The sequence below is a fragment of the Festucalex cinctus genome, chromosome 12 (genome assembly GCF_051991245.1).
Source record: "Festucalex cinctus isolate MCC-2025b chromosome 12, RoL_Fcin_1.0, whole genome shotgun sequence".
Classification (NCBI taxonomy): Eukaryota; Metazoa; Chordata; class Actinopteri; order Syngnathiformes; family Syngnathidae; genus Festucalex; species Festucalex cinctus.
The window spans coordinates 20,955,185-20,968,971 of NC_135422.1; the positions used below are offsets into that span (position 1 = coordinate 20,955,185).

Below are 13,787 nucleotides of genomic sequence, written 5' to 3' on the forward strand. Positions count from 1 at the left end.
ACATACATTTTTCACCCCTGATTTTTTTTTAAATCTATTTAATTTATTGATGGAAATTACTCTTAGAGGATTGTGTTGGTTTTAGTTTGGAGCGGGCATTATCATCACAGCATAGTCCTTACGACGACTGATTTTATGAAAATTGAAAATATGAACTTCCCTTAATTATGGGAATTACCCTTTCTCTCGGACCCTGCACAGTGCTGCTGCTGTTAAGTGGTGCATTGTTATTACTAGTACTACATTTCACACAATTAGAGTGCAGGAGAGCCGGCACGTATCTGAGGCCCATCGGAGCGCGATTTTACGAACAAGCAACGATAGTCGTTCAGCTCGAAGGCCAGCATTTCCACGTTATTTAGTTACAGTGGATGGCGGTATTGAGAACTTGGGGTTGTTTGGCAAGTATCAACTCAAGACGAAGAAGAAGGAATCGCTTACCCAGAGACATCAAATTTTAGTAAACCACGCCTTGTCGCTGAATCGCACGTTAACGACGCCGCCATTTTGAATGTGGCATCGTAAGTGAATCAATAGATGATGCTTTCCAAACGTTTTACCCCCAAAGTCGGATTGTATTTGGCCATTCTAGCATCATTTAAAAATAAAAAATTCTGACTTGTGGTTAAGTTCCTTATGTACAATTAAGTCAATTGGATCAACTGGTAGAGCCCTTCAAAGTACACATGGTGATCAGTTGCATTTAGCTGTTATGCTGCACACAAATGGAATAAGCTTCCAACAGAATTGAAGCCAGCACTGAGTGTAAATGCTTACGTTTTTTTCCCCTATATATGAAAGTGTGTTTTAATGTCAATTATGTACATTCTTTCAGTGTTTTTTTTTTTTGTAAACTACTTTTGTTTTCTCTGCTTTGTTTCTGAATGTTGTTAACTGTTGTGTTTGTTGGTGCTCGGAGAGGTTGTTTATTTGCTTGTGTAAAGCACGTTGAGTTGTTTTGCGCATAAAATGTGCTATCGAAATAAAACTGACTTGCCTTGCAGCCCGTGGCGGGAAACAAATTGATGACCGCAGTACTCACGTGACAGTTGTGCCACAACAAATATGGCGGACACGCTTGTATCCAACGTCGCTCTATGTATGCTTGATGTCTGTGGTCTGAGTAAACAGAAACAATATCGAGCTTGTTCTAGAAGCTAGTGTGGTTAGTGATATGGCAGATTTGTCATTATATTTAACTAATATTAACGTTTCGTTGGGACGACCTATGGAAGGTAATAAGGTGAGTTCACGGCAAGTTTACGTTTTATGTTGTGGTTACATTTGCGTTAGCAAATTTTAAAGTGTTTGACTCACTTCCTTAGCTTGTGTTAACTGTATGAAGACGCCCCGAATAATGTTTATCCATCCATTATCCAACCATTCGCACTCACAATCCCACCTAGGGACAATTGTTAAGTTTTTATGCCAGTTTGGTTTGATTAGTCGTTAATTAGTTTAAACTTGCAATCTTTTCCCTCAAACTTTGTTTTGTTTTTATTTTCGATCTAGCCCTTCGACGTAAATTTAATGTAATCTGATATGACTTCAATTAAATTGTTATTAAAGAAAATGTACTGCAATGTAAGCTAAACAGTTACATGAATTGGGTTTGTGCTTGTGCCTGTTCAGAGTCAAGAAGAGGTGGGAGACTTCGAGAAAGTGGAGATGGGCAACTCAGGGGAGAGAAAGGGGAGGGTGAAGCTTCCCCGCAGGACCATCTACTTTGCTAGTGGTGAGACAATGGAGGAGTACAGTACTGACGAAGAAGAAGATGAGCCTGTGGAGAAAAATGTGGTTACTGTGGATACGGTAAGTAGACGTCAATAAGTTGATTTTGTTAATGTAGTTTGTGAGAGCTCTGTGTGCATTTTTAGATAGATTTATGGTCATATTCTTGCATTTTATGTCATTAACTTCGCAATTTTATATTTTAATGCTACTACTGATTTGTTATGATGGAAAGAAAATGAGCCTCATGTTCACCGCATTTGTGTTCTAGTCAAAACTGACCTGGGGTCCATACTTCTGGTTCCACATGTGGAGAATGGCTACCTCAACTATCTCGGGTAACTGTCCACGTGGACCTTTTATATTTGGTTATCATACTAGCGATCTGTTTACAGTACTGTGGAAACAAAAAGTCTAGACGCCCCTGTTTGCCAAGTTTTTATGATATAAAAATAATGAGATCAAGATAATGGTTGTAGGTCATATTAATGGTGGTTAAAAAAAAATATATTTATTTTGGTCTCTCTGTCTTTTTAATATCACAAAAACCTGGCATTTGAACAGAGGTTGGTCAGACCTATATATTATAACAAAACAAAAAAAAAGAAGAGGTTGGGCAGACCTATATCCACTGATCTTCACGTACATCTGACTTGACTTGACTTGACTTGTACGGAGCCTGTTGATTTCCACCGATCCGAACTACTGGTGGTTCGGAGTGGACCAATCACAGAGCGACATTGTGTTTGGGGCATGATATGCAGCTGTGCCGAAACCAGGAAGCCGACGCCGGGACAAACAAACAAACAAATCTAACATGGACAAATGGGCGGTGCAATAATTTCTGTTCTTGCAGAATTACTTTTACTTTTTCAACGTTTGCTTGTTGAATGTTGAACAACGAGAGGCGCTTCATACATTTTTACTTGGTAAAGATGTTTGTACTTCCCCCCGCCTCGACGAGAACGAAGATGACACTTTCGTCTGCGACTGTAATTGGTCAAAACAAACGTGTACAAAATGCCGTATCATCCAATCAGCTCGAAGTATTGGACAGAATGTCCTGCCTTTCTCGAGCAAATTACCGTGGAACAGTACCAGATTGATATTGTGGAGAACTCTCGAGTGAATCGCAATATCATCTGGCTATTGCCAGGTTAGGAAATGCTCACTTTAATTCAGAGAATACCTGAAACAAATATTTTAAATAAACACAGCTTGTGTAGTTAATCATCTTAGAATAGATCATGACCAGAATAGTCAACAAATGGCATTTAATTATTGTCTGAGAAGAGAATTGGCTCAAGCCATAAGCAAACTCAGCAGCTTTTCGGGGGGCTCCCAAAGGTGCAAAGACCCCCCCCCCAAAAAAAATAAATAAATAAATAAATAAAATAAAATAAATAAATAATAAGAATTGTTGAAATATTCTTGCAAAGGATGTTAATTAAAAAAAAAAAATAGAAAGGACAAAAATCATCTTATTTCTGTCAAATCACAACCAGATGACACAAAGACACGTTTGTCAAATTAAGCGTGTTTGTGTGTCCTTCAGTATGTGACTACATGGGAGAGAAACTCGCCTCTCTTTTTGGCATCACCGCTCCTAAATACCAGTACGCCATCGACGAGTACTACCGCATAAAGAAAGAGGTAAGTGAAATCCTCACATCAGACTTATTTTTTTGTGAACAGCATCACAGCGTTTTTTTTTTGTTTTGTTTTTTTTGTGGTCTTGCAGCAAGACGAAGAGGAGGAGGAGAACCGTCTGGCTGATGAGGCAGAGCGCCAATTTGCAGAGAAGCAGAGGAGCGAGAGGAAGGATCCTGCTCCGCCCACCGTTGAGCAGCCCGAAGCATCAGGAACTTCTTTTGTTAATGTTTCCTTTGACCACGAGCCTGAAGAAGCTCTCAACACTCCTGACACTAACAGAGTGCCTTGTCCTCTCCCCTCCTGACAGCACAAAACCTCGTACTCATAGCTAAAATGAATGTTAATCTACTTATTTGTAACAGTTAATAATAGTTATTTTTTTATGTTTGCATTTTGTTCAAACACGACTGTAAACGGTGCAGGAAGAAGACATGTTGATGTGAACTGCATTGACATCAGCGATATTTCTAGAGCCTGATTTTTAAAACACATTGATCAACTGAACATTTCTTGACAAATGATAACAGCATCAGTTTCATTTAACACTATAAATGCAGGATTGCACTCCAATTCAGAAATCAAAGTGCCTACATGCTGTCTATGCATCTTGACTATATGATGTCATCCATGCACCCACAGGATTTCAGTTTTCCTATCAGGTTTTCATCTCAAAAATAATAAAGCTACTTTGATTATCTGTTCATCTGTTGTCAGTTGTTTTGCTTCAAGTGGGCTACAAATTGCATTTAACATTGCTCAGCAGCTCTGTGCCATTCTTCTTGAATAGTGATTTTTTTTTTTTGCATGACAGCTTACTTTGTGTGTGTGTGTTTTTTTTTTTTTTTGACTGCTCAAACACATTGTTTAAGACCGGGTCTTTTATATATGCATTGAGCATGAAATATATTAAGATACGATTACAAAGATTGGTTTAAAAAAAAAAAAGACATGCACATATTTAGTCTGGATTTTAAATGGCATTTTTGTCATACATTTAATCAGTAAGTGTGTGGTCCTATGTGGCCCTCCAGTAGCATTGATGAAAATTGTGGCCCTATCCATCATTCAAGTTACCCATCCTGCACTACAATAAGAATGCTAGCTCTCACATATATACAAGTCTTCACAAACTGGCAGATTTCAGTTTTATTCATCCATTCTCTGAATCGCATATAATCAAATGTTATACTAATTTAATAAAGTTGTTCTTTTCATTAAAAAATATGGACCTTTTGGAGTGATCAAGCACACACATTGAGGCTTTTCTCAGCCAGCACACAAAATGTACTTGGAAGAAAACTGTCAATGAAACCATTTGGAGAGTGGTTATGTACTGGTTATGTTAGTTTTTTGTGTTTCTGTAAAGCGCTTTGTGACAGCTCAGGCTGTTTGAAAGCACTATATAAATAAACTTGAGTTGAGTTGGTTATGCTCAAAAAGGTTGCAACATTGACAGGAGAGACATTTATTTAGGAAAATTCAGAAGGTCTGTGTATTTTCTACAGTAAAAATGAGGAAGATGCATCAAGATGTAAACACATCTTGACCAAAGGGTTCAGAGGAATTGTGTGTTGAGGAGCGCAAACATCTAACACAGTGGTCCCCATGTCAGCAGTCTGTGGATCATTTGGTACAGGGCTGCACAAAGATGGACTAAAAATAAAAAAAAATATTATATATATATATATATATATATATATATATATATATATATATATATATATATATATATATATATATATAGATGTGTGTGTGTGTGTGTGTGTGTGTGTGTGGGTGTGTGTGTGTGTGTGTGTGTGTGTGTGTGCGTGTGTTTGAATAAAAATAAATACATTTTAGTGGAGCCTATAAGTCAGTCCTCCACCCCGTCAATTACCTTCCAAAGGGAAACATAAGTAGGGCTGGGTGATTGTATTATTCATATATAAAGTATTTTTCATTTTATTTATTAAAAAAAAAGGTAGTAAAATGTTGAAGTACTCTCTAGTAGTGATGGTAAAATGAAGCTTCATGAAGCCTCATAAAACATTTTATTTTTTAACTACTCTAGATAATCTTGGTTTACAGATAAAGGCGAGTGCAATGGAAATTTCCAATGTGTCTTTAAAAAAATATAACAAGTGCTTCATGAAGCTTCATTTGCCCATTATTATTATTTGCCCTTATTTTTCTGCCGATTTGTGCACAAGTGGGCGGCGTACAAATTGTTGGGGATCACTGATCGTCTTGTTTAGGAGTCATCACTGTTGGCTGTGCTGCTGCTGTCGCTGTCATTGGCGATAGGCGCTTCTCTGTTCTCGTATGTCCAGAAGCCATTGAGGTCAATCAGGATGCTTGTGACCGTGTCACCCTGGCAACTGTTCACCAAGTCCTGGAGTGTGATCTTATAGGGGTCTTTCGGCTTCACCATGTCAAAGATCTCATCCTGGACAGACAGAACAGTCAGAAATCCCTTGACATGAGCAAAATGGATGTGTTGTTGTGTCATGTGTGAGTGTTTACCTTCACGTCCTGGAAGGAGACCGGCACTTGACAGTGCACTTTCATCTGATCCTGGATGGCCTAGTAGAAAAGCAAACAAGAAATGCATATTTATCATATATGACATTCACAGAGATTATAATAAACAGGCATCGTCATCCTAAAATGTTTTTGATTGCATTTGATTTTTTTTTACCCTGAAGAAATAGTTGAGGGAGAAGACATTGAGGTATCCTTGGTTGTCCATGTCTAAAAGCTTAAAAATATACTGCAGTGCCGCTGGCTCCTTCTTATTTTCCAAGGCCAACACAAAGTCTAAGTAAGTCTTGTAATCCTGGGGAAAGAAAAAGTGAACCAAAACCTTGGACAACCTTTTTAAACCGAATGCCACTTCTTGGGTCGTGAGTATTGCAAAGGGTCAGCAGTTTCCTAAACACTTCTGAAAAAACAAAATTTGTTCAAACTACCTTTATATTTTATTATTAATACACAAAGACACTCATCATCATATTCATGATTTCACACAATAATTACAGATAAATATCATCTGCAACACTTTTTTATGTTATGTTGAAGTAAAAAATAGTTGAACATGTGTACCATCTCTCCATCGTAAGTGAGGCACTCCTGAAAGACTCGTTCAAGGAAGACTGAGGTGAGAGTGGCTGTGCCGTATCGTGACAGCTCCTCCTTGCTCAACATGCCGTTGTGGTCCTTATCCAGGTTGAGGTACTGCCCTGATGCACAAATTACGCCAATGAAATATCAGCACAAAAGCCAGCATGTGCGTTGGAGGTGATTAAACACAATAACATATACACTACATAATGAATAGATTGTCCCAACAACATTCAAATATTGCACATAAAGAGAGTGAATGAAGATGGAGATGCTGACTCACCATAGACTCTGAGAGCTGAAGGTGCCGAGAACCAGTTGGACTCTTGACTCTCTTTAGACAATTCCTCATCTCTTAACTGGAAAGAAAGAAGGACAGGCAAGTGCAATCGGAGGAAATAATTAAATTCATTTCAAACATTACTGTACACGACACAACCAAAGCCCTTCTTAAGCTAGCCAAAGAGAGAAGTTGGACTTCATCCTTTATCTCTGATTTTGTTGTGAAAGATACAGTATGATTAAGTCTATAAATCCACCACACCTGATCTTATCTATCGAAATCGATGACAAGTAAAACATTAAACAAGAATGTCTTTGGAGGTGATTGGAGGACACCATGGAGGAAGTGGCTGCGCTCCATAAAAGCATCGGCAAACATCTAAGCCACTAAGTATAGTGGAGGTGGTACTATGGTTTGCTGAAATTTTGCTCTCTCGGGGACTAGACGCATTGCGATCATCGATGAAGGGAAAAAAAACCAAAAACAGGATTTCCCGAGTTTATCAAGACAATTTTGTTATTGTAAGACAACGTAAGACCATCTGTCTGCAAATTGTAGTTGACAGAAAGATGGGCGATGCAACAGAACAACTTCCCAAAGGACAGAAACGAATCAACAACTGAAGAAAATACACCTTCTAGAGTGGCCCAGTCAAAGTCCAAGGGTAATAAGAAGATGCAAACCCCCCCATTTTACCTCTAATAAATCATCCAGAAAACTGCAGGCCAAGATGTCCTGGATTTTAATTTTTCCTGAAAAAGAAAATAACTTCTTGAGTATAGAGAGGAGAAGACTGATGTCGTATGAACACACAGTTTGTAAAAAGTATTTTAAAAAATGTGAGCGTTATTGCATCATTACTTCTATTGCATAATGTTCTGGTGCATCCCTTCAACAGATAAAATGATCTATTATTCGAATGTAGTTTCTGATGACACATATTTCATCCCATAGATAGCGTCTTACCAGTACGAAGCGGGTCCAGGAAAAAGAAAAACTTGCGAACTGCAGTACAGACGTAAAAAGAGTAAAAGGACTTCTCCAGTCCATCCAGCTGAGGTAGCGTTGGGATCAACTCCAAGATATAGTTCTCCAGATCCTGCAAAGAAGAGAATTGAATAGTTTTATATTATTAGAAGCCATCCACCAATTCTTTGTCTTATCCTCATCAGGGTCGCGGGGGAGCTGGATCCTCAGAGTCACACCTATGGACAATTTATAGTCTTCAACTAATGCCAATGTCAGACTACGCGATTTTTTTGTCTTACACGACAGTTGCGCTGTCACATTACACGACAAATTCGCTCCGTGTCGTGGACGGGGCGTGTAGTCACACTACACGTCTGAACGCGACAAGACACCAGCCGATCATCGCGTGTTGTCTTGCCAAGAGAGACGCGTCGGCCACTGTTTGTCGGGGAGTTGGGACAAAAAAAAAAAAAAAAAGAGGCAAGGACAAGGAGTGTTTGCGTGAATGGAGCACGCATGGGACAAGTGTGATGTGAGCACATTGCTTGCGCTCCCTGCTCCGCAATAGTGTTTAAAATATGATTTAGTAGCCAACACTGTATTTTAATTTATTTAGGCCTACATGCGCCGGGGTATGTAGCCGATTTTGTTAATTCATTTGCGGGATGACATCTTGTTTTATTATTTTATCAAACACTGAAATATTATATTGTTTGAGTATTTTTTACTGCTTCATTTATTCATATTTGACTTGTTTTAGTACGGTGCATTGGATAGTACGCCACTCACTCCGAGGGGGAAAAAAAAACTTTCAAGTGAGAGCGGGTGACAGTTAAGGCGGCGAGGCCTGGCCCGACTATATGAAAATGTGATCGATCCTCACTAAATATGTGCCCATCCCTACTCATATGCCCAAATTTCTGAAATTATTAGAACAACAGTCACAATATATTTTGGTCCTCTATTCACGTCGCCGTTGCCTGACGGGTTGCACAGATGCGTGCGCGCTCCATGCAGCCGCAGCGCTGCGCTTTTTTTTTCTTTTTTTTTTCCCCTCGAGATGCACCTGTCTGGCCCCATCCCATGAAATATCCAGGGGATAAATAAATAAATGCATAAATGAATAAATAAATAAATAAATAAATAAATAAATAAATAAATAAATAAATAAATAAATAATTTAAAAGAGCTATAAAGTGCTGTTCAGTGTGTGATTGACGTTTCGCTCCCTCTCCCTATTGGTCAATGCTGTGGAACCAAACGGACGACGACGTAGGTATGTCACATTATGCGTCAAGACGAGCAAAAATTCTACTTTCGTCGTGATGGTCGTGAACCGTCCCAGACAACAGGCGACCAATCGTTGAACGTGTCACACTACACGTGCGACGCTACGTCAAGACAACCCAAAATTGTTTACGACATGCCCCGTTTGTCCGCGACACGTCGGTCGGGCTGAAATCGGGCTGTTTTCGTGTAGTCTGACATCGGCATAAGCTAATCTGCATGTTTTTGAAAATGGGGAGGAAACCAGAGTACAAGTGTCAGAACTATGTGGCCAGGTGTGGATACCTTCTGGCGAACATCTTGGAAAATTTCCCATACCTGTGACTTTCCCACCATTTTCACATGGATGCAGTATCCTTAGATCCTTTGATACTATATGAAATTGTAAATATGGTTAAGTATGATTACAAAGTACAATTATGTGTACTGCAGGGGTGGCCAAGGTGGGTCCTCGAGAGCCCCTATCCAGCCTGTTTTCCATGTTTCTCTCCACTAACACACCTGATTCATGATCGGGATCGTTATCAGGCTTCTGCAAAGCTTGCTGATTAGCTGATCATTAGATTCAGCTGAGCTGAAGGAGGGAGACATGGAAAACAGGCTGGATAGGGGCTCTCGAGGACCGAACTTGGCCACCCCTGGTGTACTGTATAGACTGCATTTTTATAACTTGCCGGCTCCACCTGTCGGACTGTCTGTCTTTAAAACTAGGAAATAGACGTGTGCAGCAGAGATCCTTGCCGCATCGCTTAAGAAATGTCTAGATCTGTCCGCCAATAAGACAGTGATGTTATCATCATAATCATTCTTATTCTTATTCTTATTATGTTTTAAATGTAGCAGACTGCTGGATCAGTAAGTGGAGAGAAGTGGAAATACTTACTGACTCCCTGAGGTAACCCTGTCCTGCCACATCATAGAGACTCAGGCCAATCCGGGTCTGATGCTGCCACACTGGACACATTGAACAAGGGTTGTCATTTTTATTAGTAATTTTTATTCATTTTTTTGTGGTTTTGGGAACTCTTATAGGGGACCCCCCCCCCCCCCAAGTCCTCGCTCATACTACTTATGCCAATTAAACATAACTAGCAAGTAGGGTTGCGCCAAGTACTGGTACCAATACCGTATCATGAATTTCAGGGGCAAAAATAACACCATACCATCATTTGCAAATATTGGTACTTTTTTTTGTAGCAGCAGAAAAATTATTCTGTGTCAGCCATTGAACAGAACACGGATGCCCGTCTGTGACACTTGTCACGATGTATTGTTTACACATAAGTCAATCAATCAATCAATCAATCAATCAATCAATCAATCAATCAATCAATCAATAACCCAAGCCTAATGAGTACTTTGCCACATTCGCTGCCATCTACTGCAACTATAACAACTATTTACTTTTTTATAAAGAATAGTGTGTGAATATTTTGAACCGGCTTCCTTGATCCACCTCATTCACTGAAGTGCAGCGGGATCCACTCGGTGCATTCTGGCAACTGAGAAAGTGCACTTATTGATTTCATCCAGTGATAAATGTGGAACTATAATTAATGTTTGGTACTGTTGGAAAACACAATTTGTATATGCCTGGTTGGGTTTCGAACTATCAAGCGATTAGAAACACATTTACTAGAGCGATGTAATGACACACAAATGTCATACCATAAATATCACGATAGAAACCTCACAATTCAATACTTATCACGATATTGTGAGGAGGTTTTCAATATTAAAAAAAAAAAAAATGCGATACTGTATAAAAACTTACAATATTGTAAGAAAAAAAAAGCTTCTTAACATAACAGCAGTGACAAAGAAATAGACTTAGCCATTTTATGTGATGTCACATGTCATTACTGTATCATGTGCTCCTGTTGGCTCAGCCCCACAAAGTGTCATGATCTACACAATTCACAATGCTGTATTCGGCTGAAGTGGGGGAAAAGTAATGTTTTTTGAAAATATTTGCTTGTATGACTGATTTATCGGAGTGATAACAGCCGCAGTGGCCAAAACCTTCCTAATTAAAATTAAACTGCCCTAATCAGTAACCACTAGAGGGTGATAGTGTACTGCACAAATGGACTACAACCTAGCCTTTTTAACAGATGTGCTGCATTTACTATCGTGACATGACGACAATGATATTGTGGCAATATTTCAAGCCAAACTGCATGGTAATCATCAATCCGTCATTCGTCAATTGCTGAGCAAAAATGAGCGTCCGTCAATTTTTCCCTCATTTGAAGTGGCCGTCCGTCAATGCTCCGTCATTTGTCAATCCATCAGCAAAATTGGACGTCCATCATCATTATTTTTAATCATAGTATGACAGTAATTTATTGTAAATATTTGGACCCGAGTTTGATAACCAAGGAACCAGAAACTATCTGAGAAATATTCAACAATTAATATGTATGTAATTAGAGGGGTGAATAGAGCTGCCCTTTTGATACATCAATGTTACTTTTGGCAGATTTAAGGTACCGTAAATTATTCATTCTGCATTAAAATGCCCAAAACATTTCATTGTTGTACCTGGCAGCAACATCAGCATCTAAGTTATTTTTGCTAAATTGTAAAAAAAAATTGAGGACATGAAGCAAAGGTCAAACCTTTTCTCATGACGTAATTGAAGAACTGCATGATAGAGATCCTGCCATAGCGGTCGCTGTGGAGCAGCTTGGCATACACTCTGGCTGTGAAGAATTTGCTGAAAACAAGAAAGGGGGGGGGGGGATTTTAGTATAATAATCTTACATAATTTATATATACTACATATGGGCACAATATTATTACTTTACTCCAGTTAAACATCAACGATTCAACATAGATGTCCAGGTAGACAATGTGAATACAAAACACTTGAAATATAAATATATCTATTCTCCGTCTCCGGCCAACACTAGCGTTGCTGTTCACAGTAATTGTTTTGACACTAAAAAAAAAATGGCATAACAGTTAGCTGGAAAAACACACCTCCATAATAATACACAAAACCGCTTTCCTTCAAATTTTGCCATTGTGCTTGATTGGCCCAGTGCTAGTTAGTTTCCACACTAGTAGGATTTCTTCCACTTCAGTTTAAGTCAGTGACTGCCAACGTTCGTGTGATTTTCCTTATATAAAATGTGTCTTGGCTCAATAAATGCTAAACAGCTGTATCTAAAATAGTATACTGTATATGCAAAAATTATAATAGCTTCATCATAACACAGTTGATAAGAATGTTTTAAATTAACTCCTGATCAAATAAAAGAATATTGAATTGACACGTCCTTGCTTGATTCATCGGTCAGCGGCTGCTAAACTACTGTTTCCTTGAACTTACTTGCACTTGGCCCCAGCCATCTCGCCCACCTGCAGGTAAGCTTCGTAGTTGATCATGGCCTCTTCACTATTCACTGGAGGCACCTGGTGCTTCTCAAGCAGAAACCACAGATTCTACAGAGCGATAGGTGGACAAATAGAGGAATAAAAATGGCTATGACTTGTACTTTATATGTCAGTGCATATTTATTTATTTTTTTAGTATATGACTTGCTCATCCACATGCACTGGCAGCAGCGTGGCCATGAGAAATGCTATGAAATGAAGAAAATAGACGGGACTGAATTAGTACAATTTCATGGAGCAACTATTACAATTTTGGTTTTAGTTTTAGGTTAAGTGTAGGGCAGCAGATGTAAGGACCTTGCTTTCCCTAACCTCTCATCACCGTTAATTCAGTTAGGAATTCCTAAAGCTAGATTTTATAAGGTGTCCAAAATATTTGTTTCCTTGCTTTTATAACAGATGGTGGAATAAAGTACATGCGTTAAGCGTTGTACATACTCGCCCCTTGTAATGCTTTTATAAGAAATATGAGTGTGCGTTACTTGGAGTTCCTCGTGATCCAACAGCTCTCGGCTCTTCCTCTGCAAGAAGACCGCTCGAGATTCTTCTCTCAGTTTCTGGAGTAAAACTTCATCCTCCGCTGGTAGCTGTCAATTAACATCATACTCTTAAAAAAATAGCACAGCTTCAAATTAATGTGTGCAGTACTCATTAGTAATAAAGTCCATAACTTAACGTCTGAGCTCTTAGATCTTTACATAAGATCTATGTTAAAGGCCTGTATTTCAACTTGTATTTAGCAAAGAAATTAAATGTATTGAATTGTACTACCTAACTATTTCTTATATGGACGTCAAGGATAACAGTAACAATACCCTAAAGTAGAATCGAGGAATGTTCTTGTAGGATTTGTTTTTGTCACTTCCGCCCTTCCATTCAGAATAGTATTTGCTAAACAGCTCCATTTCTTCAGATTTATTTTCCTCGAGGCTTCTTTCATCTGGACAGTAACAAAAAAGAGTTGAGGAAAATGACCAAATCAAACTTGTTTACAGATTTCAAACGTTCTAAATAGCCTAAGCTAGCATTATCACTTACCTCTGTTTGAATTTGCTAGCCTCCTTTTCAAAATATCCGACCAATCAGTCCGATTTTCTTTAGCCATGTTTACTTCCAAATTATTGTAAAACTACATCCATGTTGTTTTTAACAACTCAGTAGTCGAAAAGAAAAACAAGCAGCATTAGCCCTTAGTAAGAATGCTCTCATGGGTTCTTCCTGTTCAATAGTACATCATTCAAAATAAACATATATTTTCAAGAATTAGCAAGGGGAAGGGAAGGGAAGATTTTTTAAAGACTTCTTGTTTTGAAATTATTTGGAAGTCGACAAATTTCCGGTTAGGAATCTGTCCTGTCGAGTA

General features: G+C 38.7%; 2 protein-coding genes across 2 annotated transcripts; one reads left to right on the forward strand and one right to left on the reverse strand.

The window, feature by feature from the left end:
- Positions 1 to 1,068: 1,068 nt before the first annotated feature.
- fam177a1 (family with sequence similarity 177 member A1) lies at positions 1,069 to 4,087 on the forward strand. Its single transcript, XM_077538727.1, has 5 exons — positions 1,069 to 1,243; positions 1,633 to 1,812; positions 2,003 to 2,069; positions 3,287 to 3,384; positions 3,473 to 4,087. Exons 1-5 carry the CDS (start codon positions 1,175 to 1,177, stop codon positions 3,686 to 3,688), a joined length of 630 nt encoding a protein of 209 aa, XP_077394853.1. The 5' UTR covers positions 1,069 to 1,174; the 3' UTR covers positions 3,689 to 4,087.
- Positions 4,088 to 4,833: 746 nt separating this feature from the next.
- ppp2r3c (protein phosphatase 2, regulatory subunit B'', gamma) lies at positions 4,834 to 13,759 on the reverse strand. Its single transcript, XM_077539723.1, has 13 exons — positions 13,463 to 13,759; positions 13,240 to 13,364; positions 12,907 to 13,011; positions 12,360 to 12,472; positions 11,644 to 11,741; positions 9,906 to 9,976; positions 7,733 to 7,865; positions 7,463 to 7,518; positions 6,767 to 6,842; positions 6,466 to 6,602; positions 6,062 to 6,199; positions 5,887 to 5,946; positions 4,834 to 5,809 (listed from the first exon to the last, which is right to left on the reverse strand). The coding sequence occupies exons 1-13, from the start codon at positions 13,527 to 13,529 to the stop codon at positions 5,615 to 5,617; spliced, it is 1,374 nt and encodes a 457-aa protein (XP_077395849.1). The 5' UTR covers positions 13,530 to 13,759; the 3' UTR covers positions 4,834 to 5,614.
- Positions 13,760 to 13,787: the final 28 nt, after the last annotated feature.